The 27072-nt window shown below is 43.3% G+C and overlaps 1 protein-coding gene across 1 annotated transcript in view; it reads left to right on the top strand.

Annotated features, from left to right (window-relative positions):
• Prdm6 (PR/SET domain 6) overlaps positions 1 to 27072 on the top strand; it is a 101986-nt gene that overhangs the window by 69189 nt on the left and 5725 nt on the right. Inside the window, exons 6-9 of the mRNA XM_021214878.1 lie at positions 2164 to 2263; positions 3139 to 3288; positions 15629 to 15971; positions 25615 to 25791. Coding sequence (XP_021070537.1) covers positions 2164 to 2263; positions 3139 to 3288; positions 15629 to 15971; positions 25615 to 25791 — 770 coding nt within the window. The remainder of the gene's footprint in view (positions 1 to 2163; positions 2264 to 3138; positions 3289 to 15628; positions 15972 to 25614; positions 25792 to 27072) is intronic.

Consider the following 27072-nt stretch of genomic DNA (forward strand, 5'->3'; position numbering starts at 1 on the left):
ACACACACACACACACACACACACACACACACACACACACACACACACACACAAATGGGAACTTGGAGAGTCAGTTCCAGAGAGAATAAGTTTCCTTTGCACAAGAGTCTGGAAAACCCAAGAACCCAGTTTTTCCAAACTGGCCACGCTCAGCAGCGGGACTGAGCCACCAAGACCTCTCCTATTCTCTGAAGGTTCCAAGAGCATTTGGGGCTGGCCCTTTGATGAGTTCAGCTGAGTTCCAGGTGATGCAGTTGTTTCAAATTAAAGGAAAGAGGCCCCCCTCCGCACCCCCACTACTATCTCCTAAGACAAATGGGCAGAGACCAAAGACTGACAGATGGGGCAGAGACATCCACACATGGATGGAGCCTTGGGGCACTGTCTCCACTTCTTGATGCACCTGCTACCCTCCCCTACCCTGTTCCTCAGGAAGGCCAGAATCGAGATGGGAAGGCAGAAAGAAATCAAACAGGAAAAAAAGAAAAAAAAAATAAAACAACCCAGTCCTAAGCCGCCTTCTCTCAGAATCCCTCGAAAACATGTGCCTTATAAATATATGAGCTCAGTTATAAACAGCCGTGTTCCCTTCAGAGTCAGAAGCAACTGTTTAGCTTTATTGGGCACCACAGACACTTCAAAGCCAAGAGCCTTTTGCTCCGCAACTTGGAGTTCTGCCTGGAGCTATTTATTTTCCTTTTTTTTTTTTTTTTTTTTAATTTTTTTTTCTAAATTTTTTCTTTATAGCTTAAAGGGTGCACAAATCTGGCTTACTCTCTGAAGGTCTCCAGTTCTGAAAAGAACATACTTCGGCAGCAGTCTGACTCACTCATTGCCTGGGTTTCCCATGCAGTGTCATTAAGTAATAGTTTACAGGAGATGGTGCAGGGGCTAGTCCGTGATTCTGGGGCAGACATGGCGACACACCTTTGCCATCGGGGAGTTTCTAGGCAACCCTGAGCTACACAATTAGCAAAGATTGTGTTTGTCCACTCAGCAAGAGATGGTTTGGTCACTGATGTAATAAATACCAAGGGAGCTTTTGAGGCAAATTCTAAATTTGGGACAAGAGACCCCTTCGGGAAAGGGGCATGAGTAAGTCATTACCTATCTGTCAATAGTAAGTGGATTTTACAACTTTCCTTTCATGAAGGCGCTTAAGCTACGAGCTCTCTCGGCCGATCTGTTTTGGATTACTGCAGATCTTTATACAATGAGCTACAAAAAACACAATTTAAAAAAAAACTGGCATCCACGACCAGTGACCATGTCCAAAAGTAAGAAAATAGAAAAGTTGGACCCTGAAGAGCCAGCCTAATTTTTTATTGTACGTGAATGTCCTCTTCACAAAAAGTCAGCTGGTTTAAATTCATTCTGTTATGATTTGTAATATCTAAATGGAATTTTCTTCAAAGCGCCCTTGATTGATTGACCCTTAGCTGAACGTTTTGTTTTTATTTTGAGGCTGACAATAATGTTTGTTGGCATGTGTTCTGCTTCAACTGCGTTGGGACGCCATGAAGCTATCTTTATGAGTCATCCAACCACAATACTAAATACATGTCAGCAAAGGAAATATTATCTGAAAAGGGAAAAATCTCTTTGATGTGCTTCAGCATGCAGGGATTTCTGCAGGCTTGGGAAGCTCTGGGTGCTTGTAAGGAACGGTGTACACTTACATACTCCCCCCCTCCCGCCTTTGGCCTACACAGTGCCTCAGAAGACCACCCATTGCTCCAAAACAGTTCTGGTCTTTCAGCAGCAAAGTGGTCATTTAGTTTAACACATTCATTTGCTGGGCGCTGTGTTTATATTAAGGGAAGGCAAACCCAGAGATGAAATGTTACAGGGATGAAGTACAAAGTAGACTCAATTTTTCTCAACTTAGGGGATGTCAATGATTTATAACTCGGTTCCAATTTTGATTTTTTTTTTTATGCAGCAGTGGAAAGAATTAATAAAATGCACAGCTCTGAGAGATGCCAAGGCAGGAAGGGCAGTGAGGGCTGGACAAGTGGCTGGAGTTTTTGTCAGATATTCATAGAATGTTGGGGGAAAAAAACATTCTGCTTAGCTAGCAGTGCCCTCGTGAGACAGAATGGCAGCAAGTAAGGAAAATAACAAGATAAATGAAATTTCTGCAGCTGCAAGTAAAATATTGAGAATCTGCACTTTTTTATTGATCTTTATGATCCTATTGCCAAGAGCCACTTTGTGGTGACAAAATATGTTGACAAGTGCGTATCTCACTGCCATGAAAAATGTGGGGAAGGATTCTCCTTATGTTTGCAGTGTTCTACAAGGGACAAATTACACTGTTGCGGCCAATTCCTTGCAGAAAGGCAACATTTAAGGCCCACCACCCCTAAACCCTTTTATCTGGAACTTGAGGCTAATGTTTGTAACAATCCTTCATTGAGGGAACCAGTCTCCGCACCTCATTCTTTTAAAAATCTGTAGATTTTTCTTAACTGGCATCAAAGCTGCTGTTGTAAAAGATGTTTATTTCCTGGCACCCTCTCTCCATCATCCTGGGTGTAATCTTTCAGCCCGAGTAAAGTGCTCCTCTTGTATTTATTGAATTTCTATCCATTTCATACAAGAGGGCTTTTCTCTTCTCCTACATCAAACTTTAGGGGTAAGGGGGGCCAGATAGGAGGGAATTTTTTTTTCTTCCCTTAGTCCTTCTAACACCAAATCTGCTCCATTTTATTACGAATTTGGGGACTCCCAAGGTCAAGGTGCCAGTATACACTTAGTGCTTTTTCTTCAGATAAGACATCAATAGTATTAATTGACATTTGAGGTTGGGAAGAACTCACTGGCTCTGCAGTTTAAGAGGCAGATTGCCAACCAGGAAGAATTTTCTCATTAGTGTGAGATGGTATTTTTTTTTTTAAATGAACTTTTCCTTTCCTGCTGTCTCCTGGGCCAGATTTCTGTCTCTTCAAAACCCTCTATGGAAGGCACTGCGGAAATGAAGTATACATTGTTTATCATGCTGAATTACAGGCTCTCCTCAATTGCCTGGCATACTATGGGAGTAGATTCATTATAAACGGTTTAGGTGGAACTGGGCAGAAGGTTTTGGGGGTGATAAAAATGTGTTGGGATGTATGAGCATTTCGCCTTACTAAGTTGGGTTTTCTTTTGTTTTAAATAGGTCGAATATATTCTACCGAGCCTGTATAGATATCCCCAGGGGCACGGAGCTTCTAGTGTGGTACAATGACAGCTATACATCTTTCTTTGGGATCCCTTTACAATGCATTGCCCAGGATGAAAACTGTAAGAATCTACTTTAGTTCTGAATCCATCCTCCCCCCACACACAAGATACCTTTTAAAGAGTGCTTTTTGAAATTTCTGAAATATGATTTGCTAATGATACGTAATGCAGACGTGCATGAACCATTCTATCACAGTCTCCTTTCCTGGTCTACTCTTTGCCTGGTCACAGTTTCAAAGCCTTTGCCAAAGTTTTAAAGAATCGCTGAGAGAGAGAGAGAGAGAGAGAGAGAGAGAGAGAGAGAGAGGGAGAGAGAGAAAGTGAAGTCAGCTGGTCTCCTCTGAGCGCCTACCATGTGTCTGTCACTTTAAGAGAGAAAATGGCAGTTTCTGCTCTGAAGGGAGGCAGACTTGGAGCCATCCTTTATACAGAAATAACAAAGAAACTATCAAGATGATCACCTCTGCAGCCGAGTGTGAATTAGAATAGTCCTGAGAATAATAGGACTAAAAACTCTAGGTTTATATATGACTGTGGAATTCGTGTCTAAATTTTCTTATTTAAAACTATGTCTAGAACCATAAAGTCTTCTTCTATCATTGGTATCCTGCCAGCCACTATCTTTAAAACAATAATAGAATATTTAGACTGATGCGAACTTGCAGAAACATCTATCTGAACTTACTGCAAGTTGTTATTGATGCTTAGGAAACAGTTAAGGTGATAGACACATGTCGGATAGGTTTAGATAATCCCACAATGCAATGGGGGAAGACACTTGCTTTAGTGATGCTGTATTTTTCTGTCACCAAACTGAACTCATCTGTGAAATGCTAACTTGATATGCTGCAAGAAAGAAACTGAGACAAAAGATGGGTTTGTCAATGGGTGGGGAGCTTCCTTTTGGAAGAAGCTGAATTTTCTTCTTCTTCTTCTTCTTCTTCTTCTTCTTCTTCTTCTTCTTCTTCTTCTTCTTCTTCTTCTTCTTCTTCTTCTTCTTCTTCTTNTTTCTCTCTCTCTCTCTCTCTCTCTCTCTCTCTCTCTCTCTCTCTCTCTCTCTCTCTCTCTCTCATATCCCACAAATGCCCCCATTACTGCTCACCACAATGTTCATCTGTTCCTTGTTGTCTTTAATTCCCTTGTTAAAAAAGAAAATCTTTAAAGAACACACTGCTATCAACCCTTCTGTTTGACCCTGATTCTTACCAAGCTCAAAAGAAGACATGGATCTGGGCCTTCTTATGTTCTGTTTCTCCTGGAAAGTGTCCTTTCTGCTCTGATACCCTTGTTAGAGGGAGCGTCTGTCTTCAGTGAGGGCAATCTCTGTGCTGAAGACGGACATATAGTTGGCGTTACTGCAGACAAACGTACAGGCCACTATTTTCTCTCTACCTCAGGATGATAACATGTCCACCTCTCTCACAATGTGAACTAGAAGAACATCTCACCTACTGGCATGAGCTTTCGCTGTCCCAGAATCCTGACACAAACTCAGCTCCTCATGTGTGGAGTTTGAGCCAAAAGGATTTTGGAAATTATCTTAGGGCTTTACTGCAATGAACAGACACCATGACCAAGGCAACTCTTATAAGGACAGCATTTAATTGGGGCTGGCTTACAGGTTCAGAGGTTCAGTCCAGTATCATCAAGGCAGGAACATGGCAACATCCAGGCAGGCATGGTGCAGGAGGAGCTGAGAGTTCTACATCTTCATCTGAAGGCTGCTAGCAGAATACTGACTTCCAGGCAGCTAAGATGAGAGTCTTAAAGCCCACCCACAGTGACATGCCTACTCAACAAGGCCACACCTACTCCAAGGCCACACCTTCTAATAGTGCCATTCTCTGGGCCGAGCATATACAAACCATCACAGAAATCCTGTGAGCTTCCTTATTTTCTCCTCGAGTACAACCTGCTCCAGACTCTGTAGATGCTGTGTTGTGCTGTGTGTTGTGGAATGTGTAGGCGTAAGTACATGAAGGCATAGGGTTCTGAATTACAGCTCATAGTTCAGACAGACGTTTAATGCTTATTTACTGATCTCCTACGATGGGCCATCATCTTTGCCAGGAAATGTCCCTTGCATCTGGAAGAGCATCTCAGAAGTTAGCCTGGATATGGTAGAGTGAGTGGCAGGGAAGGATGTAAGAGAGGTATGGGTGGATAGGGGCCATGTATCTGGTCCCTGTGAGGACCTTGACCTTTACTCTGTGAGCTTGGTGATAGGGCTGGCATGAAGTGTGGAGCAGTAGGGACCACATTTGTAGGGACCAAAGTTGTAGTAGGATACTCCGACTTTTGAATGTAGTGAGGGAGAGCTCAGGGGCTCTTACAGAAGCCAGAGGAACACTGATAGGGCTTTGGACCAACATGCAAGTGGCAGAGGTAGTGAGGAGTAATTGAACACTAGGCATATTTTGAAAGTAGGACCAACAGCATCTTCTGACATCCTAGGCACAGAGTAAAAGGTGTCAAGGATGACTTTGAGACATCTAGACTAAGGCGTGACCATTTCCTGAGTTTAGAAGTAGAAATGGAAGGCGTGGGACGGCCACGTAGGAGCTGCCGTGCCCACTCGGATTTCTGGAGTGGAAGTCATTCGTACATGCATTGCTTTCACCTCACAAGGCTGTGAACATGCGTGGGGGGGGGTGACTGGGGCTGGAGGCAGGGCATTTTGCTGTCCATTTGCCACCCACAGCCAGCTGGTAGGGCTTCTGGGTCTACCAAGTGGAAATCAGATCCCGGGCAGCAGTGCCACTGCAGTTGGCTTGCTGGGAGAGCCCGCCGTCTGGTTTGCTTTCCGTCCTCTATCCTGCAGCTCCAGCTGCGCGAAGCATTCTAGAGGACGCTGACTAGAAGATTACGTGGATTCTGCCCGGGATCATTGCACCACATTTCACCCCTGAAGTCCACAGCAGCGCGCTCTTTGTGGCTTCAGGAAGAAAACCAATTTACCCCTTTCGGGTTTAGTTTGGAGTTCTCAGGAAGGATTGAGGGAAATTCAAAGGGGTTTAAAGCCATCATTTAAAAGTCTTACCGGTGACAATGCCTCTATGCGCTGAGGGTATTACGGGAATTTTATTTCACTTCCTGTCTCAAAGTCATGTATCTGCCAGGTGACTGGCCACCCAAGAAACCAGCGCCAAGGTTTCATCAGCTAGTGAGGGGAGAAATCTGATGTCAACTGTGATTCTGAGACAGAGCCTCATCCCACTGTGATCCCAGAGCAGTCTGAGAGTCCTTTGTGATGATGAATATTGCTTATTCTGTGCTACGCAAATATTCACATGACTCAGGCATGCAGATGTACAAAGGGGGCATTGCAGGGAACTTAACAGATAGCCCTCCTCACCCCGAGTCATTTAAATCATCTCCACGGATCGGCGGTGCTAAGATGATTTTTTTTTTTTTTAACCCCACCTTACTAGTCACAAAATAAATTAGGTTTCTAAAGGAAGCATCTTGAGACCAGAGACTCAGTAATCCAATGCACCTCCTTAGGGTGTTGTGTGTGAAGCACACGGTTGCGTGTGTTGGGCCGTGGAGACACCTCAGCAGATAAAGGCACCAGCTAAGCCTGCTAGATCTCTGCATTCCATCCCAAGATGTACATAGTGTGAGGGGAGAAGCTGAGTCCTGAAAGTTGTCCTTATACCTCTGACACACATGCATGTGCATGAGCACACACACGCACACACACACGCACACACACACACTTACTTGAAGTAAAGGTACATGGATAAAAACGAGACCTTCTATCACCATTATGAGAAGAGATCAGATATTATCTCAGCCAGATTTTTCCTTTGTTCATGAAATTGATACTGGACCAAGATATTAAGGAAAATGTGATTTCAGTTAGTGAATAGTACTTACTAAGCACTTTCAGTTATAAAAGAATCATTTTCTTCCCATGGTTCTTTCAACATGCAGAGGACATACTTCCCATTGATCGTGTGTGGTGGGACCTGGGGCTTAGTAAGTTTTCCCCCCACCTCTGCCAGCGACATGTAGCAGTGGCTACACACACTGCCTGGACGTGCCAGCAAAAGCCGCCTGACCTCAAAGAGAAGACCTTGCTGCACACAGGCATCTGGGCTCTGGAAGCAATTCTTGTGTTGTTTTCTTTTTTAAAAACTATAGTTAAAAAATGTAATAGTGCTCTGAGAGAGGGAGAGAGAGAGAGAGAGAGAAAGCTCTTCCATGCACTGCGGGCCTTTCAAAGACCCTGAAGGAACACTTGTGTCGACAGATCACATCCGCAAGAAGGAGTGAGGTTGCCCCAAGCTTCCAGTGGGGGATTAGCTCCTGCAGAGTGTAAAGACCCGAGTGTGTTCATATTCTTTTCAGAGGAAATTAAAAAAAAAAAAAAAGGCTTAGGAATAAATGTTAAACAAGTCCTCCCAGTGTTTGCTGTGTCTCAGAGTATGAAGCTGAGGTTGGCAGAATGTGAGACTGGATGGCCATGCCAGACCTGCTCTGGATTAGACCCTGCCTAGAGGAGGCCTGCTCCTCTGGAGTTTCAAAGAACAGCAAATAAAAGAGAGAGCCACCTCCGTCCAGGGCCTCTCATCCCCACCATTCTACCAAGAGGAAACTGGAGGCAGCCTAAGGAGCATCCTGCTTCATCCTTTATTCCCGTGACCTCTAGGATGCAATGAGAGCCTTTAACCTAGCAGGAGTATCCTGTGTGGACAAGCCCTCAAAGGCAGTGTTGTGATAGTGTGCCAAACCTCAGGCCCCCCAACTTGAGCTTCGGAGGTCAGAAGGTTCGTGAGTATACAACTCACGTGTAAACCTTAATGAAGGTGCCTCTTGGGGTAACTGCAGCAGAGACCCTGAGCTGAGGGGTGTTAGGTTGAATATGGTTAAGAGCAGCCAGAGCAACTCCCTCTACACACAGCGAGAGACACTGGGATTGGACGCCTTACACGGGTCTGAGTACAGGAAGAAACGATCCTGTCTCCTGGAAGACCGTGGACTCCAAGCCAAGGGTCAAGGAACTTGTCCGCCTCGAGACACTGGGCAGACAGGATACCCCTTATGCAGACAGTATATACAGCTACAGAATGATGGAGGCCTTGATTTTTACCCTGCCTGCCAGACATTAAAAACGCTGAATCAAGAGCCTAATACAAAAATTGGCAAACACGAGGGTCTGAGCTAGGTCTCTGGACCCCAAGACAAAAAAGCTGGGCATGGTGGTATGCCCTTATCATCATCTCAGAGCTGGAGAGGTAGAGAAAGTGGGCCCATGGGATCTGCTGGCCAGCCAGCACAGCTGACTCGGCAAGCTTCAGGAGAGTGACCCTATCTGTGGAAAAAGAAAAAGAGAAACAAACAAACATGAAAACATGGCTGGTACCTAAGGGACTGTAGTCAAGTTGTCCTCTAGCTTCAACTTGCGTGTACATGCATGATCTCTCTCTCTCTCTCTCTCTCTCTCTCTCTCTCTCTCTCTCTCTCTCTCTCTCCCTCCCTCCCTCCCTCCCTCCCTCCCTCCCTAAAAGTTGAGAAACTTGTAGAATCCAAGAGCAAGCAGGGAAGAAATGCCCACAGGGCTACATTTTCATCTCTAACAAAGGTAGCAACCCACTGGAATGTATTCTCTGAGAAAACTGACAAAGGAAGAGGGAAAGACTGGAGACAGGCTGTTTTGTTGGCTCTTGGGAGTCTTGTGTTTATCGAGCACATGTAAGCTCATCACTCACGATCCTAGTTCTTGGACCTGTGCGAGGCGGACATCTCGCAGATGGGTTTGTAGTCTTCAGCACCTACATCAGCATAGGAGAACCACTGCACCCTTGAGCGTAGCCCACCTGAACTGGACTGTCGTCTGCCTGCAGTTAGCAGTCTGTGCTGGCTTCCTCACAGCAGGACCACCTAGAAGACATCCCATCCCCAGAGCTAGTGAGCCTTCAGTTACCCTGTCCTACTTGACACTCTAACAGAAGTGATCCTCAGAAGACTTCCCAGTAAACCCCACAGAACTCCACCCTTGCCCTTAGCCTAAGGACTCTAAGAAGGGGTTTCCAAATCTCCCTTTCAGAGTCTGTTTCACAGGTACTCTTGGGTCTGCGTTTTCTTTTGGGGGTTGGGGGGGTCATCTGCATTTTCAATGTAGACTTCTGTGACTCACAGCTTCAACTGTCCAATTGTCCCCTCAACATCTCCCCTTCCATCCCTCAGAGGAATCCCCCCCCCCCAGTGAATTGTGACCAAAATCATTGTATTCATCTCCACAGTCTCCCCCAGCCTGGAGTTTAAGAGTCACTTCCAGCCATCTAACCACGCTTTGTAGAAACCTTGACCTACAGGTCACCCCAGGCCCTGATGTATCCCTCATGTGTTCTCATCTCTTCTGCCACCATCCTGACCAGAGTGACAGAGTCTGCTCAGGGCTGCACCATAGGGCAGCCTCTTTGGTGTCATCACAGCCAGATTGAAGGCGTACATGTTTGCTTATTTTACTATTTCAGTTGATCCTGTTGTTTTATCAACAGATAGCTTGGGCTCCTAGATCAAAGTCCAGAAAGTGCCATGGGCATATAAGTCTCCAGCCAAGGGATAATGAGGGCCGCCGACAAATTCTTAACTATTCTTCCAGAAACATATTCTTTTGTCTCTTCTGATAGTATGTTCTCCCTTTCTTTCTTTGGTTTTCAGATGTCTTCCACACAACTTTCTCCCATCTGCTTTCCCCCAACTCATGTTCAAGAAAGCCTTTGGTGGCCTTAAATTACGGGTCTTTTGCCTCAGCTTTCTGACAAGGGTTATAGGTATACCCCACCATGTATACATTTATACCCTTTCCATTTGTTGCACAAGTACCAGCAGCATATGGTATATACTGGTCAGCATGGATTGATGATATACTGAAAGCAAACATCGTAGTCTCCTTGAGCTCTGGGTCAAACTCTTTTTGTCTTACAGTGACCCATTTGTTAAATAACGAGCTCTTTGGGCTGGAGAGGTGGCTCAGCTGTTAAGAGCACTTGGTTGCTCTACCAGAGGTCCCGAGTTCAATCCCCAGCAACTACATGATGGCTCACAATCATCTGTGATGGGATCCACCAATGCCCTCTTCTGGTGTGTCTGGAGAGAGTGACAGTATACTCATACATAGACAAAATAAATAAATCTCTTTTAAAAAAAAACAAAACAAAAACCCAGCTCTTTGATATGGAATGCTACATCTAGGAGCCACACATAGTCTCTGGCTCATATACTGATTAATTTATTTTCAGGTAGGGTCTCATGTAACCCTTGCTGTCCAAACTTGCTTTGTAGCTGAGGGTGGCCTTGAACTTCTTATCCTTCTGCATTCACTTCCCAGCGATGGGATTATAGACATGAGCCACCACACCTAGTCTTATGGAATGTTGGGGATTGAACATAGGGATTTATTTACGCTAGGCAAGTACTCTATCCACTGAGCTACATTCCCAGACCCTGTGTTTTAATTAGAACCCAACTAACTGGGTGTGGATTCTGTAGAATATTATATGTAGAGTATTATATAATATCTATTATATGTCTGTAATTCTAGTACTCGGGGGCAAAGGCAGGATGATGACAAGTTCCAGGTCAGCCAGGACTGTCTAATGATACCCAACCTTAAACCCCAAATGAAACCTAAACAAAGGAATTAGACTCCCCAGACCCAAAGATCTTTAGCCTTGCTAACTGTACTTAGCGAACTCCAGACCCCTGGCCTTGGATGTGTTCATAGGCCTGCCAGTACCCTGGTTCACTTCCAGTCCCTGTACAGCTCCCACAGGTACATGGCTGCCTTCCTTTCTAGCTGGAGCCTGCCCCTGCCATCTGTTCCCTCTTGCCATACTGGCACATCTTTGGTTCCTTTAGTGCTTGGGTCTTTCCCTGTCACAGGACAAGGGCTTGTGCTTGTTCCCTTTCTTCTCTCTGTATTTTCTCATGTGTCCCTTCAGGCCTCAGATGCCAGCTTCCCGGCATCCTTCCTTCCTTTCTTGCAGTTCTGCACTTTGTCACATCTAAAGTGAACATATGTTACTGTTCAAACTCCCTGAAATTGGGAGAAATCTTGACAATGGGCATCAATGCCTTACACTTATAATGCTTCAATAGAAGTTAAGAATTGAAGCTGAGCAATTGCCTGTAAAAAAAAAAATACTAGCTTCATATCTGTCAAAATGTCATGGTGAGAGAGACAGTGAGATTTCCTGTCCTCCCACATGCCCACCAGTCAGTGTGTAGTAGATGCGCAGTAAATATTTTGCAGGTAGGGTAAAGTAAGACTTGATCTTGTGGATCCTGAATCCCTACCCCCAGTGTTTAACTATCCAGATGTGATGAGTTAATATTTTTTCTTGACTCCATTCTTCCATTAGATGTCACCCCCTTTCTCTTAATTTTTGTCTTCATAGACCAAGGAGACTATCTAACTCCGTGTCCCCAAATGCAGAAGCCACCTATGTTTCTGGTTTATGTTATTTAGCGGTCCTCAGGCCTCCTCTGAATTGACTTTTGGGTTTCCATGAGATAGTGTTTCTGATCTATCCCCTGTTCCTCAGCTGACAGGTTCTCGTGTTTAGTTGATGTTTTTCATTGGCGTAGCCAGTGAGGCTGGCATTCAGGAGCATGTTTTCTGAAACACTCTGCTTTCAAGACGAACGTCTGTACATCGAGGATTCTGTGGAAGGGGGGGGGGAACCCCACAGAACAGCTAGACTTCAGAGATGCTTGCTTTGGGGAAGTTTTCATTCCTACTCTCTCTCTGCAAATCATTTGCTCAGCTTCATTTAATAAGGCTGAGTTATTTTGTAAACACAATGGAAAAACATACGTAGGACAGAATGGAGAGTGTGTTGTTACCTATAACTGGGAAGTCTTTTATATTTGTTTCACAGTGTCCAAAGAAGGACACTAATAAGTGGAGAATAATCTTACTTCAGTCATCTTTGGCACTATCCAAATGCTGCTTATTACTCTATATTCATGCAGACCCATATATCTCTGATTATTATACAAACTTTTAGATATATAAATTTGATTATTGTTTTTTACTTAGCATTGATCATTAAACTTATAGAAATTCATTGGATCATGAATCTGTTTCTTTCCATATAAAGATTGGGTGGCCTTAAAGCTTTAAAACATAAAAAGCTTGGCCAGGTTCGCTGCTCTCCTGCCTGCTGACCACCCTGTCATCCTACAATCTTCCCACAGGCGTTCCTTCTGAGTGCCCTGGCTGGCAAGAGATCACAGTTGCCTGGAGACCTGTGGTGTACTTTGCAGTTCTGGATTAGGACTGAAAATGCCAAACATACAGGCTCCACCCCAACCTCTGATGAGGCTCCTGATTTCACTGTTAATTACAAACAGCAAAGCAGTTCCCTTTCTCTTTTAGAGTCTGCATGAGCAGTAACACAAAGAAAGATTTTTTTTAAAGTCTAAAAAAAAGTCTACAAACTTCATATTGGTTATACAACTTTTACCTCAGAAGGTCAAATGATACATGAGTTTTATTTATGAAATATAGACCATACATAATTTGAACACAGGCATACACATATATGTAACATGTATAGTTTGATGTACATGGCATACTCACAAAGTTCTACACCACCCATAAAAGTGGCCTTTCTCTGTTTGAAACACAGCTAGCAAGCAAAGAGGTATAGATAGGAACTAAAATGTAATTTGCTGGAACTCAAAAAGCTAGAGCTTGCAGCCTAGGTCTGTCCTTAACTAATGATAAGCAAGTCACTGGGTCTTGCTGGGCTACTGTTTTGCCACATGAAATGAAGGTTGGAAAACCTTCAGATGCACTTGGGGGGATTTTAAATAGTATAGTCAGGCCCTTCTGAGAAATTCATTTGGTTTTTAAAAATTCTCTGTAAATCTACTGCCAAGTAGCCAGTGAATGGCACTCCAGGGTCTTTGGTCCTGGGGATGAGATGAGTTATGTTTCAGTTGCTGTAGACAGGTCTGTTTCCTGGGTTAGATATGCTGATCATGTGGCTCTGCAGAAGAACCTTGGGTAACACATTAGCACCCCTGTACCGTATGTGTGATCCACCTGCCTCCTGACAGAGCTTCCTGGTTCCCGCACCTCAGCTGCTGTCTTTCAGAGTTGAGGATGCTCATGTTGTGAATGGAGCTCAGCCATAGTTGTGGTGAGGCACAAGAGAGCTCCCAGTTTGCTTCCTACCATACATAGCTCTGAGCTGGTGGCCAGTAGCCATGTAAGTAGCTATAGCATGCGTGGCTTTGTTTCTTGCCATAGCCAACCTTTTTGGGAATCATCATCTTCAAAATTCTGCATATTTTTTGACAAGGTCTTTCACTCTATTTCTCTGGCTGGCCTGAAACTTTCTATGTGGATCAGACTGGCCTAGAATTCACGGAGACCTATCGTCTCTACCTTTTCCTCTGCCCCCAAAGTGCTGGGATCACAGGTGATTACCACTACTCAGTTTAATCTCTTTACTCCGGAAATGACACACATACATATACATATGCATATGCATATGCATATGCATATACATATACATATACATATACATATACATATACACACACACATACACATACATATACATATACATATACATACACATACGCATACGCATACGCATACGCATACGCATACGCATACGCATACGCATACGCATACGCATACGCATACGCATACACATACACATATACATATACATATACATATACATATACATACACATACACATACACATATACATATACATATGCATATGCATATACATATACATACACATACACATATACATATACATACACATACACATATACATATACATATACATATGCATATGCATATACATATACATATACATATACATATACATATACATATATCACTTTTAGACCCACAGAATGACCAGTTAATACTTGAAAAATATTGTTAACACCATAAGGTATTTTAAAGTGAAGCTGTGAGTAGTGGCTCACAGCAGAAATCCTAGTCCCCGAGAGGCCAAGGCAGAGTTTGAGGCCAACCTAGGTTACTGAGTGATAGCCTGTCCAAAAAAAATTTTTTTAAAAAAGAACAATAAACTTCAAGTATTTAGGTTTCTCCGTAAGAAAACCCTTATCATATAGGTCTTCCTCCTTCTCTTCCACTTCACCACCCAGCAAGGACCATCTGCCTCATTCCAGTCTTGTCTCTTCCTACATCAAAAAGAAGAGTGACTGCTCGTGGCCATCAGGCCCTGCAATGAACTCTTTGATATCACACCTTAGCTTTCTACCAGGAGGTTGAAGGATGAGGAGACCACACCCCCATAGCGCCACTGCTATTTCCTAAAAGTCATTGATGCTTTATGTCACTCTGTCCTTGGGGAGACTGCTTCATGGTTTCCCAAGGACTACAGCATGGTTTGGCAGTTGCAGCCTTCCCTACAGACTCAAGGCTATGAAACAGTGGAGTTAGAACCCAGGCCATCCCTATTGCCATGGTAGGTTACTAGTACTTTTACAAGCACAGCTACCACTATCCATATTTCACCCGAGAGGAAACAGGGCACAAAGGGTTGAATAAGTTGCTTATGATCACCATCTTCAGTGAAAACCATACTCAAGGTGGGAGCCTAGGCCTTCCTAATTTCAAAGCACTGTAGCTATGGCTGCCCCCTTCCTCTACCCATCTGTTAGTCTTTCTCAAGTCTCCTCCCCAGCAAAGGCTCCTCCTCACCAAAATCTGAGTGCTTTTATTCTCCTTTACTCAAAACCAGTCTGTGCCTGCTTCCTGGGCCTTAAATAATGCTTAGCGTCCACTTAAGGCACGCTGAGGTTTCTCTTTTTCCTCCCTCCCTCCCCAACACTATTCCCAGAGTGGCCCGCATCCCATACCTGCTGTGGCAGCCCATCTCTTTTGCCACTCACTAGCCTGCCAGGCTTCTCCTGTCTCCAGGTATCTATCCTCCTTTTAGCTCTTCAATCAGCCCCATGGTGAATACCTGTCCGGTTCTGGAAAGGCCCAGGTCTTGGCATTCCCTACCTAATGCAGTGGGATTCACCACTTCTGTGCCCCACCCCACCCCCACACTCCCCTATCTCTCTCATATCTGCCCGTCTCTAAGCAGCATGCAGTGTGAACTACCTCATGTCTCAGGTCATAATTGCATGCATGTTGAAGGCAAAGGCCGTACAACCACAGCCCCGAGCGTAAACTAGTTGCTTAATAAACTGCCATTAGATGAGTTATTAATTTGTGATATGCCCGATTTTTCCCCCCCTGAAATGGTCTTACTGTGCTTATTTGGGGGCCAGCAAAACACAATTTTACATTTGTTTGTTTACAGAGATGTCTTGAAGTATGTGCTACTGTGTTTATTTAAGGGCTAGTAAAGCTGACCTTCTCGAACTCTGACTGTTCTAGTGAACGTCCCTTCCACGGTAATGGAAGCCATGTGCCGACAGGATGCCCTGCAGCCCTTCAACAAAAGCAGCAAGCTTTCTCCCTCGGGTCAGCAGCGCTCCGTGGTTTTCCCACAGACTCCCTGCAGCAGGAATTTCTCCCTCTTGGATAAATCTGGGCCCATGGAGGCAGGATTTAACCAAATCAACGTGAAGAATCAGAGGGTCCTGGCGAGCCCAACCTCAACCAGCCAGCTGCACTCGGAGTTCAGCGACTGGCACCTCTGGAAGTGCGGCCAGTGCTTTAAGACTTTCACGCAGCGCATTCTCCTGCAGATGCATGTGTGCACGCAGAACCCCGACAGGTGAGACCCGGAGCTTGCCTTCCCGGAGCACCTTGGGGGGAAAGCGGCTGGCTGCCGAGGTGCTTGCCCCCAGGGTGGAAGGTGCCAGAGTTCAATTAGGCGGCAGCTGCCCCTCCATTGTTTGTGAAGGCTGCACAGACAGGTTGGGGGCTGCCGAGAGGCATATCTGCGCCTCGCTGGCTATCCAAACAGTTCCGTCCAACTTTAAAAAGGAGCAAAAGAGAAGGAACATTTATGAATATCAGGGGTGGAAAATGAGGTCAGGATAATCAGAATCCCCTCTGTCTTGCAAAGATAATATAGCTGGCTGCCGGGCGGCTGTCACAGCCGTTTCAGAGTTCACCTCCAGTGTGCCGTGAGTATGAACTTAATTAAGTACTAAGAGGTAATGAATTGGAATTTTTTGCTTAGTACTATTTTTCTTCGGAGCATGCAAACCCATAAATCCTGAAAACCTGTCAAAAGGAAATACCCACTCGGCTAGTGATGTGGAGGAAAACAGATGCCACTTATTCAATAAACTAATATCCACACAGAAGAAAAATGTTGACTAGATACCTCAGAGTCAAAGTTGGTTTGAAAGTTTGTCAATACGGAATTTTATGGCCATGAACTGAGGATGAAATTTAGCTGAACAAGTGAATTAAAATTTCAGGTACGCTGATGAGTGGCCCAGTAGATATAATGGAACTATTATTTATGAATCAAAACTGGTTTATTTGACAGTCTTGAGAGCTGGGAGCGCAAAAGACAAAGATCAAATTAATTCAATAAGAAGGCTCCTTGTGTTTTATCTCTCCTTTATGTGCTATGAGAACTTGATTAAAACCAAAATATCCAAGAAAAGCCTAGAAAAAAAAATTCAGTTTGAATATAAAATTTAGTATTAGAACTAGGATTAGACATCTGGAAACAAGATTCCTGAATTGTTTTCTTTATTTTGCCACTGATTAACCTTAATGAAGTAAGACATAAGACTCTTTGTCTCACTCTACAGACACTCACCTCTCTCCTCTCAGCTCTGCAGCCTACAGCAGCATGCTTAGGGAATCCACAGAAAGGGTAAGGGAAAGAGGTGTGGTAGGAGGGGTGGGGACATTCTAGTCTCAGTTTCAGGGTATTTATACATATTTGCATCTGCACACGTTTTATTTGTGTCCATCTCAAAACTGCTTGCTTAGCCTCAAGCATTACTGTAACCAATCAATATGGAAACATTTCATTTAGGGCTAAGGCAGCTGTGTCTAGGTGTGTAACCACAGACTTGTGTTATGGACATGAAATATAAAACTTGGGAACATGATTTTTTTTTTTCCCTGCAGAAAGGCTTTTCTCAAAAGTTTGCAGTCATGTATATGTAGCCCCATGCTGCCTCTTTCTTAGCTTACACATCACTTTAAGACACCTCTAACATCTTCTTACAAAAACTGAGTTCAGATGTATGGGTGTGTTATTTGCAAATTGTAGTCATAGTAACTAGTCATGCACAGTAAAATTAAAAATAGGTCACAGTTTCTGGGTCTTTGAGTGTCATCTGATTTCATGTTCAATATCACAAAGGCAATGAAGATATCCTATGCTAAGTGAACAGCCTGTTTTGTCTAACCCAAGTTATACCCAGAAAATTGCATGTCATGGTTTAAGTCTCTTTAAAGTTTGTCCTGTAAAATACACACAGCACCACAATTTAATACATATAATCTAAATAATTAGTTTATATAAACAAAATAGCTCCAGGGGAGATTGCTAAGGTTAATGATAACTGTAGGCAAATTTAGTGTGATTAGTAAATCTCTCAGTGGTATGAGCCCCTTTCTGTGCTAGATTCTGCTAGGTTCATGATACTCAGCACCCAGGTGTGGTGGGATAAGTCGTCTTAGATGGGGTGAAGTAATAGGTGTTTATGATCAAGGACAATGATCAGGGTGAGATTGTATTACTTAGGTAGTGGGTTTCCAATTCTTCCCTAAGCTTTGTTGGCGAAGACACAAGAGGTAGTTGACATCATTCATTAATAAATTAAGGAAGCGGGACTTGAGGAAAACCAGACTCCTTAAAGGCACATAATACAATTCAATGTTTCTTAGTAACAATGGCAAGACAGTTGGATTACATCATCAATCTCAGATCTTTGAAGAAGAAATCGAGGGAGATGCCTAGTCACTTTGGTCTATTAATTTTATTCTAGGTGAATAATTTATTTTTACCCTATATGACTTGAACAACACTTTTTCTGTCTGAGAACATGAGATGGGCTCTTTATAGCAGAGAGTTTGGAGAGAGGGAGATGTGCTCCGATATTCCTAACTACACAAGGAAAGGCTAAGTAGGAGAACTTCACAAAATGTGATCCGGGCATGACAGTTGTTTGTGACAGTTGCTAAATTTGGAAACTTGCCTGTTCTATTTGTGGAAGTACACCTTCGCTAAATTATGACACATTCGTTGTTGACTAGCTTCATAGTTGGGTATTTGTGTCCCACAGTTGGTGTCCATTCATCCATAGCCAGATACCCCTGATACCTGTGTAGCACCCCTACAAATACAAAAATCCACACTCAAATTCCTTACATAAAATGGTGTGGAATTTGCAGATAACCTATGCAGATTCTCCTGTATGCTTTCAGTTTTCTTTAAACCACTTAGAAAATACCCCAAAGAGTTACGAATACCATGTAAATAATTTTTATTCTGTATTGTTTAGAACTACTGACAAGAAAGGTCTACACATATTCTGTATGCCATGCATTACTTTTCTAAAAAAGTAGTTTTCTATGGTGGGCATGGTGGCGCACGCCTTTAATCCCAGCACTCAAGAGGCAGAGGCAGGTGGATCTCTGAGTTCGAGGCCAGCCTGGTCTACAAAGTGAGCTCCAGGACAGCCAGGGCTATACAGAGAAACCCTATCTCAAAAAAAAATAAAAAAATTTAAAAAAATAAATAATAAATAAAAGTAGTTTTCTATCTCTGGTTAAAGCTGTTGATTAGAGACCCACGTGCAAAGGGAGGGGCAACTGAATAGCAAACTAGTTTAACAGGAACTGTTTCTCCTTTCATGGAAAACTCATGGGAATATCTCACTAGACAGACCTGAGGACAAAATCAGAAGGTAAATGGGTCCACATTTGGAACAGACCCCTGAATCGCAAGTCCAAAAGATTTTTCAGTCTACAGACCATTTGGCTGTAAAACGTCAGACATTTGAGTTTTCAGCAAGGAGAATATATGTTCCATATCTGTGATCCTTTTCATGGGAGGTGCCATTCAAACGTATAAAGTAGAGATCCGTGGATACCCAGTGATGTGACATCATTTTTCGTCTCTGACTTACAATGAATACAGGGGGAAAATGAGTTTGATATGGCAAAATAAGAGTCAGAACAAGAGATAAACAGATCCATGAAGGTCCAAGAGCTGTGAATTCCTCTCTCTGTCTCTGTCTCTCTTTCTTCCTCTCCCCCTCCCTCCCTTTCTCTCTCCCTCCCTCTATCTCTCCCAAATTTCATTCTGCTGATAATAAGCTCACAGACCCTCAGATCTTCTTCCTTTTCTCAGCCTACCAAACTCTTCTCTGGGTGATCCAAAAAGAAGAAGTTGTTGAAATGCAGGCCAATTGAGATTCCGTTTACAGAGTTTGTAAGCATTTGAGTTTCTGTATAAACTTAATGCCTGAGCCAGGACACCTTGAATTACTTTGGCTGGGACCAGGAGGTAGATATCTCCTTTCTCGTCTGGATTTTTGCTACAGAAACATTCAACAGGGTCCAGAGGGAGGGTACTCCATGAACTGGTGAGCAAAGCTTTTGATCGCAGTTGATTATTTTCTGAATGTTCTCGTCTTCACAGGAAATGTATCTATAATATTTATCTTTGTTTTATACCACTTTTCTTTCTCTCCACCCACCTGGTTTGTGCACATGGGAGAAAGTCTGCCTTTAGCTCCCAGGCACATCGTCAGCTGTTCACGATTGTGTTTAAGTGTCATTGGTTATAATTGAAAGAATGGTGCTAATGGGAAAATGAGTTTCAAAGGCTCTGAGGCTGGAGAGATGGCTCAGAGACGAGCTCTGCCTGCTCTTCCAGAGATCCCGAGTTCAGTTCCCAGAAATCCCATGGTGACTCCGGTAGGAGGAGCCAAAAGGTGTCTTGTTCTTGCATGCTCTGCCCCTTGCCATGAAAGTGCCAAGTTTATCTTCTTTCTCCTTTACAGTGTTCTGTGGACTCTTGGGTCGAACACTTCTAATACTTTCGAGACTCTTCTTACACTGAGGTAACCTTTTCGTCCACACAGACAGCAGTGACTTAAGTAGGCCCCTCTGAAGTCTTGCAAGATTTGCCCTTGGGCTGCCTGTCATGGAGCAAGGAGAGGGTGTAGCCCCAAGTGAACAACTTTTATCCTGGAGATTTTCATGATATAAAAGGAAAATCAAAAGGATGATTAATAATTTCAAATCAAGCCACACTTAATTTTATTAAACGTTTCAGCCTTTTCCTATATACACCAAACCAATTACAGACTCAAAACAAATGAATTGCACATTTCACTGGCGTAATCTTTGGCAGAGAAACTACCAGTGACAGAGAATGTCAGGAGATGAACGGAATGGTCTCGCTGCTTTCTTTCTGCTAAAAAAAAAAAAAAAAAAAAAAAAAAAAATCTACCAGTGATGATTTGCGCTGAGTAAATCTGCCCACACTCTTGTCTGCTTTGTGGTTAAATTTTGTAAATGTGTACACAGCGCTTTATAGTTTTTCATGAAACTTGGTTTTTCCTACATTGGAACTAGCCACGTGAAGCTATTTCAATCTAGGTTACCGTAAGTCAAGTGAAGGAATGCTTCAGTTTCTCAGTTACACTAGTCGATTTTCAGATGCTCGGCTGCTCTTTGTACCTAGTGGCCCCATATCAGGCCGTGCAGCTTTAGACAGTCGCCACAGCTGACTTTCCTGCTTTAGATCCTAAGCATCCACCCAGCCCTACAGAGCTGTGCACTGTGAGATGCTATCCCTTCGGGTTTGCTTTGAAAATATGGGAGGCTATACGCGCATGATGTGTTACGGGAAACAAGTGCTCTTGAAAGTGCTTCCCAATAGCAAAGATGTAAGATCCCAGCCCCGGTGGAGCATGATACCCACAGATGTCTGTATGTGCTTTCCTGGTGTGACACATCAAACAACGATGCAATTTGAGAGTTAAGATATATCCTATTGGAAAGTTTGATCGCTTTAACCTTATCTTCTTGCCAGACTTTGGGAAATCAGTGGGGGCGCCGGGGTTTAGGTTATAAAATGCTTGATCTGCAAATACAAGGACCTGAGTTCTGTCATCAGTACCCATGTGGAAAGATGGGCATGGTGGCACACACTCATATCTTAGTGGTGCAGAGGCAAAGACCAAAGGATCCTTGGAGCCCGTGGACCCACCAGCCTCATCTAGTCAGTGAGTCTTGGGTAGAGTGACAGGCTGTCTCAAAGAAGACAGATGGCTCCTGAGGAACAACACCACATGTACAAGCATATACACAGCCCTCCCCACCTCAAAAAAATGTAAGCGAGATGTTGGTAATGGCAGCTCCCTCTGTGTTCTGAAATTCCTGTTGTTATTTGAGAAATAGGATGTGCTCTAGAAACAAGCACCTACACTTTAAACTCCTGTGGCTGGCTGTCCCCAATTGTAACTTCCCAAGGTACATTCTACACCCCCTCCTGCCTACTCATTTCTGTTTTTAATGTATTCCTAAACCTGTATTCAAAGCTTTAACTACAATCGGATCAGGCTAAAGGTATACCCCGCCACTGATTGATATCCTCAGCCACAGTGGCCACGGACATGGCTCACTGGTTGGGAGCACTTGGTCTTTGAGAGCACCCATACCCTGCTGGATAGTTCATGACTGACTGTAACTCCAGTTACAGTTAAACAAACAAACAAACCTGTAGCTGTTTTTAGTGTTTGTTTCTTTGTTTGTTTGTTTTTTTAAAGTCAGTGTCTCTCACTAAGTTGACCAGGCTGGTCAGCTTGCTCTGTAGCACAGGTAGATCTTGAACTTAAAATCTATATCAGTCCCCCAAAAGTTGTGGGCCTATAATGCCAGATGTAGCCCTTTTTACTCATGTTAAAAAAAAAAAAAAGGAAACTCTGAAAATAGAAGAACATAAAGCTGAAAAGAACACCATCTACTAACTGCATCTTTGTGGATCTCTCCTTTTGGGTATCCTAGAACTCACGATGTAGATCAGATGAGCACAGAATTCACAGAGATGTGCCTGCCTCTGGCTCTCAAGGAAGGTGCAGGCCGCTACTCCCATGTCTCTGATATTGTTTGTTTTCATTTGAGACAAGATCTTGCCGTATAGCCTAAGCACAACATTTATGAGTACAACTCCTACCTTTTCCATACATTTCTACACTGAGAGAGACTGTGACAGCAACAAGAACTCACTTGAGCTCCAGATCCTCATAGGAAAAGAATCAAGCTCTGCCAAAATGAATGTCAGCAGACGCTCTGAAATTACTGTATGGTACCTAAGAATGAAAGGCTGTAACTCGGCTTTATGAAATTCCCTAAAGCAAGGTTTGTACCTATATGTTGATACAGGATTTTCTTGTTATTCAGCATTCTCAAGGTTTTACCAAAGCACAAAGATTGTCCATATTTTAGGATATATGGGGTTGGGGAACAGGGACAGGGAGAGAGAGAGAAAGCGCTCGTGGGCAGGGAGCTAGCTGCGATCATCATGCAAGGTGGCATTACTCTGGAAATACTATGATTGACAAGCCTCTTTGGGCAACATTAGCTATTTCTCCCCAAAGCGGAGAAAGATATGATATGCAAAAACAGAGTTCGGGGAAGCTGAGTGACTTATCCCCATCCCATAGCTGACTAGATCCAGAGGCTGAGGTGGGCGTCCCTCTCCTATTCCAGGCACTTTTGTCTTGCCAAGCAGGGTTCCACATAGATTTAAAAACTGTCCCATAGTAGCTGGTGAAACGGCTCAGTGGTTGAGAGGTCTTGATCTTCGCCAGGTCCCCAAGTTTGGTTCCCAGCACCCATATTGAATAGTTCAAAACTAGCTTTAACTCCAGCTCCGGGGTATTTGATGGCGGCCATAGGTACTCATGTACACATGTGCGCATGCGCAGATGCATGCACCAGCACGGGCGCACACACGCACACCTTAAGTGATAACTTTGAAAGCCTGTCCCACAGAATCCCTAGCAAGTATTCTCTGGCTGGACCCAGGCAGAAATGATGCTCTAGGGTTTTGCCCCTTCTCCCTTGATGACAGAATTCTACATCAGCCTCTCACATCCTCTCTGCGAATCTTTGCCACTCACTATCAGCATAAAAAGGATGGATTGACTTCTGACTGCAGGAAATAAATCACCCCAACTTTTGACAGAAGAGTTAGAAAAAAAAGAAAAAGATTAATTGGTTTTATTTAGTGGCTTATTGTTTATAGTGATAGCTATTAAAAATAGATAACCAGAGGCTAATAAATGTTAATGGTCCCTTCACTATTAGAAAAATCAATTGTCAGTGAATATAGCATATATTAATACATTATTTTGTTTATGATCCTCAATAGCATGTAAAAAATTTCATCCCCAGAGAACTATTTTCTGAGAACTCTTTTTAAGGTCAACATTTACTGCCAAGAATAGATTTGCCGGGAGGATATTTTCCTCGGTAGGCAATTTTAATGGTGTTCAAAGCGTTATTTTATAATTATAATAAAATGCATGTGTAATTTGTCAAGATTGATAAACCCCTTTCCAAGGACTCTTATGTATTTCTTTGAAACCTGTTTGAGAGCAGTTAGATAGATTTCTAAATGTAAGTAATTAAAATTGTATAGTATTGAGTTATTGACCAATGCTGGACTATTAATCAAGCTAAAAAATTCTACAATCAGTGCTCAGTGTGCTGAAGCCTAGTAAAATAATAGTATTTGTGTTCAGTGAGGCAAGTAGCCACAATTAAGCACTTCAGTTGACAAATGAGAGGGTACACTTTATTTTGCACTTAATTGAACTGTTGAACATGTACGGTCACCATTGTCTCTCAGCCCTTCAGTTTGGTGTCTAGTCATTGGCACTTCCGTATTTGTTAAAGGCAGAGCAATTAACTCTTCTTCACCATTGGCTTTCTAAATGCAGCCAATGTCTGGGCTGCAAACCAGGCCTCAGTGAGTGCGGCGAAGATCCTTCAAGGCACATTATTAATTTCCTGAACAAAAAAAAAGTTGATAAACAAATTAGAGGCCTATCAAGGAATGATCTGAAATAGCACTGAATAGGGACAAGTCCTCAGGTTTCCTCACATGCACTGGATTCTGCTTGGGTAAGCAGAATAACTTCTGGAGAGAAGACAGAATTTTAATCTATTTTATGAAAACTCGAAATTGATTTACTTCTCCGTGAGCTGGGAAGAGTGTGCTCTGATAATCTTGCTAATTATCAGGTATTTGTCACAACTTCCTCCCACTGGCACTTGCATCACGGTCACCTCCCTGCAAGCACAGTGACATTTGTCATTTCTTGCTGTCATAAATCATTCCGTGCAACCGGATTCAGTGGGGAGGTGAGATTCAAGAAGACTCTGAGAGATGGAGGGGTGACTCAGTGGTTAAGGGCACTTGCCGCTTTTGCAGAGGACCTGGGTTTGGCTCCCAGAACCCACATGTCAGCTTACAACCATCTATAATTCCAGTGCCAGGAGATCTAACACTCTCTCTGGCAGCAGGTGCATGTGTACACATACATACATACATACATACATACATACATACATACATTCAACATACATGCTGAGAAGGAGGAGGAGGAGGAGGAGGAGGAAAAGAAGAAGAAGAAGAAGAAGAAGAAGAAGAAGAAGAAGAAGAAGAAGAAGAAGAAGAAGAAGAAGAAGAAGAAGAAGACAAAGAAGACTTAGTAGATAAATATTTAGGGTGGGTAAGCAGTCAGGATTTCTTTTTTTAAAGAGATACATATGGTACAGGTCTGGTTTATCTTGGGTAGACCCTAAGGCAGTTTAATATTTATTAAAGTGTGCATGCAACTTGGCCGCTTGCCCACTTATTTCCCTGACACTTGGAATAAGGTTCAAACACCCTACGATGACCTTGGCATCAATGGCTTATATCTGTTGAGGACATTTTGTCCTCAGTTGTCTGTGCCAAAACTGTGATAATAGCAACTGCTTCCCCTGTCCTACTCAGATTACTGTAAAGATTAAAGTAGATAATTGATTTTAAAGCACTTTGAAAAGTAAAGGATACTAGGGAGCTATAAAAGACAATTATGTATTTTCTTTTGTACTGTTTGGCTTAATTAATCCCGTGCTAACGTCTGTAAAGTGTACAGAAATATGCCAGTATTTGCCAGTGGGGAGATCAAGACCATCAAATAGCTGCTCTTGAAACAGTATGATTAATACAGGAAGGGAGTGCTTGCCTGTGAGTTGCTGTGTCTCAGCAGCTCTGTGAATTTTGTTCCTGTGACAACAAGTAGCCGAGCTCAGCCACCAGTGCTCCGAGCCTGTCTTTAAAGAGGATTGAATGTCACCAGAGTCACGGCCTCTTTCCTCCCAGTGCTGCCCGACTCAGGAAGCCATGACCAGTCATTCTCTATTTGTTTCAGACCCTACCAGTGTGGCCACTGCTCGCAGTCCTTTTCCCAGCCGTCAGAACTGAGGAACCACGTAGTCACTCACTCCAGTGACCGGCCTTTCAAGTGCGGCTACTGTGGCCGTGCCTTTGCTGGAGCCACCACCCTCAACAACCACATCCGGACCCACACTGGAGAAAAGCCCTTCAAGTAAGTACTGGCCAGTTGTCCACCTTTTTTTTTTTTTCTTATCTTTCTTGGAAGCTGACAGACACTTGCCCCGCTCAGCCCAGCTGGTAGAGAAGGCTGCTTGTCATGTCAGTGTCTGCACTAGGAGAGGTTCTCCTGGGTTTCTCAGCTGTCGTTTGGAAATGAAGTAAGGAAGGAAAGTTACACTGGCCCTGGCCCAAGGTTTGCAATTTCTGGCCATCAGCAGGCTCCCATAACCATGAAGAGAATGGTCATAGATTAGGATGCTTGAATCATCCTCTTGGAGAATGTGACTCCTTTGTGAATCTTGTCACTTATTAGAGTGTGAACCTACTATGGCAGACAACTTGCGTCTCTTTAGCATAAACCTTGGAGCTTAAAACCATCAGGCAGATGAAAATCACAACAAAAACAAAGGGTATAGTGAAGTTTTTGGTATTCAGAGAATGTGGGTAAGGGCATTTGAACAAGAGTGTGCTTCAACCTATAATTCATTAATCAAGGCAGCAGACATTTGAACTATGCAAAATGGCCCACCCATCCATCTGTCCGTCCATCGATCCATCCATCCATCCATGTGTTCATACAATACAATGACCTACTTTCCCATTGGTCATCCTACTAGGCACAAGGGATACAAAGGTGAATGAGACTCTACCCCCTTTCCATCTTTACTTTGAAGACCTCACACTCTAAGGGGAAGCCTAATCCATCCATCCACCCATCACTCAGTCAATCAAATTATAAAATGGGATGAAAAGTATAAGAAGCTGTGTATATCCAGTGTTGAGAAGTATCAGAGAAATGGAATCATCAGATCTGTTTAGCATGTATACTAAAGGATCATCAGGAGTTTGTCAGACACATAAGGGAGAAGAGTCTATTTCCTGGAGTTCAAACCACACATGACTAATGGTGGCCTCAGAATAGTTGGACTGGTGAACTCTTTTCTTTTAGCGCTGTTACATTTCTGCTCATTTCCTGTATTTGCTTTCCCTACTTATGAAAGAAAATTTAAAAACGCAGATGGTCAGCCATATTTACTTTCTGTAGGACAAGCTCAAACAGGACAAGAAGTGATTCTGGCAGTAGGAGACTAAACTTCCTTGGTCTCAGCCAAGAATTTTCTCATTTTGTGCTCATCCTGAGGCCAGGTACGGCTCATGGTAACAGTGTACTGCTGGTACTGTCACAGGGGCCTGCCTGCCTCACTGGTCTGTCAACCAAGGGAGGGGCTCACAAAAGCTTTATCTCTACCCATCATCCTTTTTAAAAATATTA

Source organism: Mus pahari, chromosome 15, assembly GCF_900095145.1.
Source record: "Mus pahari chromosome 15, PAHARI_EIJ_v1.1, whole genome shotgun sequence".
NCBI classification, from domain to species: Eukaryota; Metazoa; Chordata; class Mammalia; order Rodentia; family Muridae; genus Mus; species Mus pahari.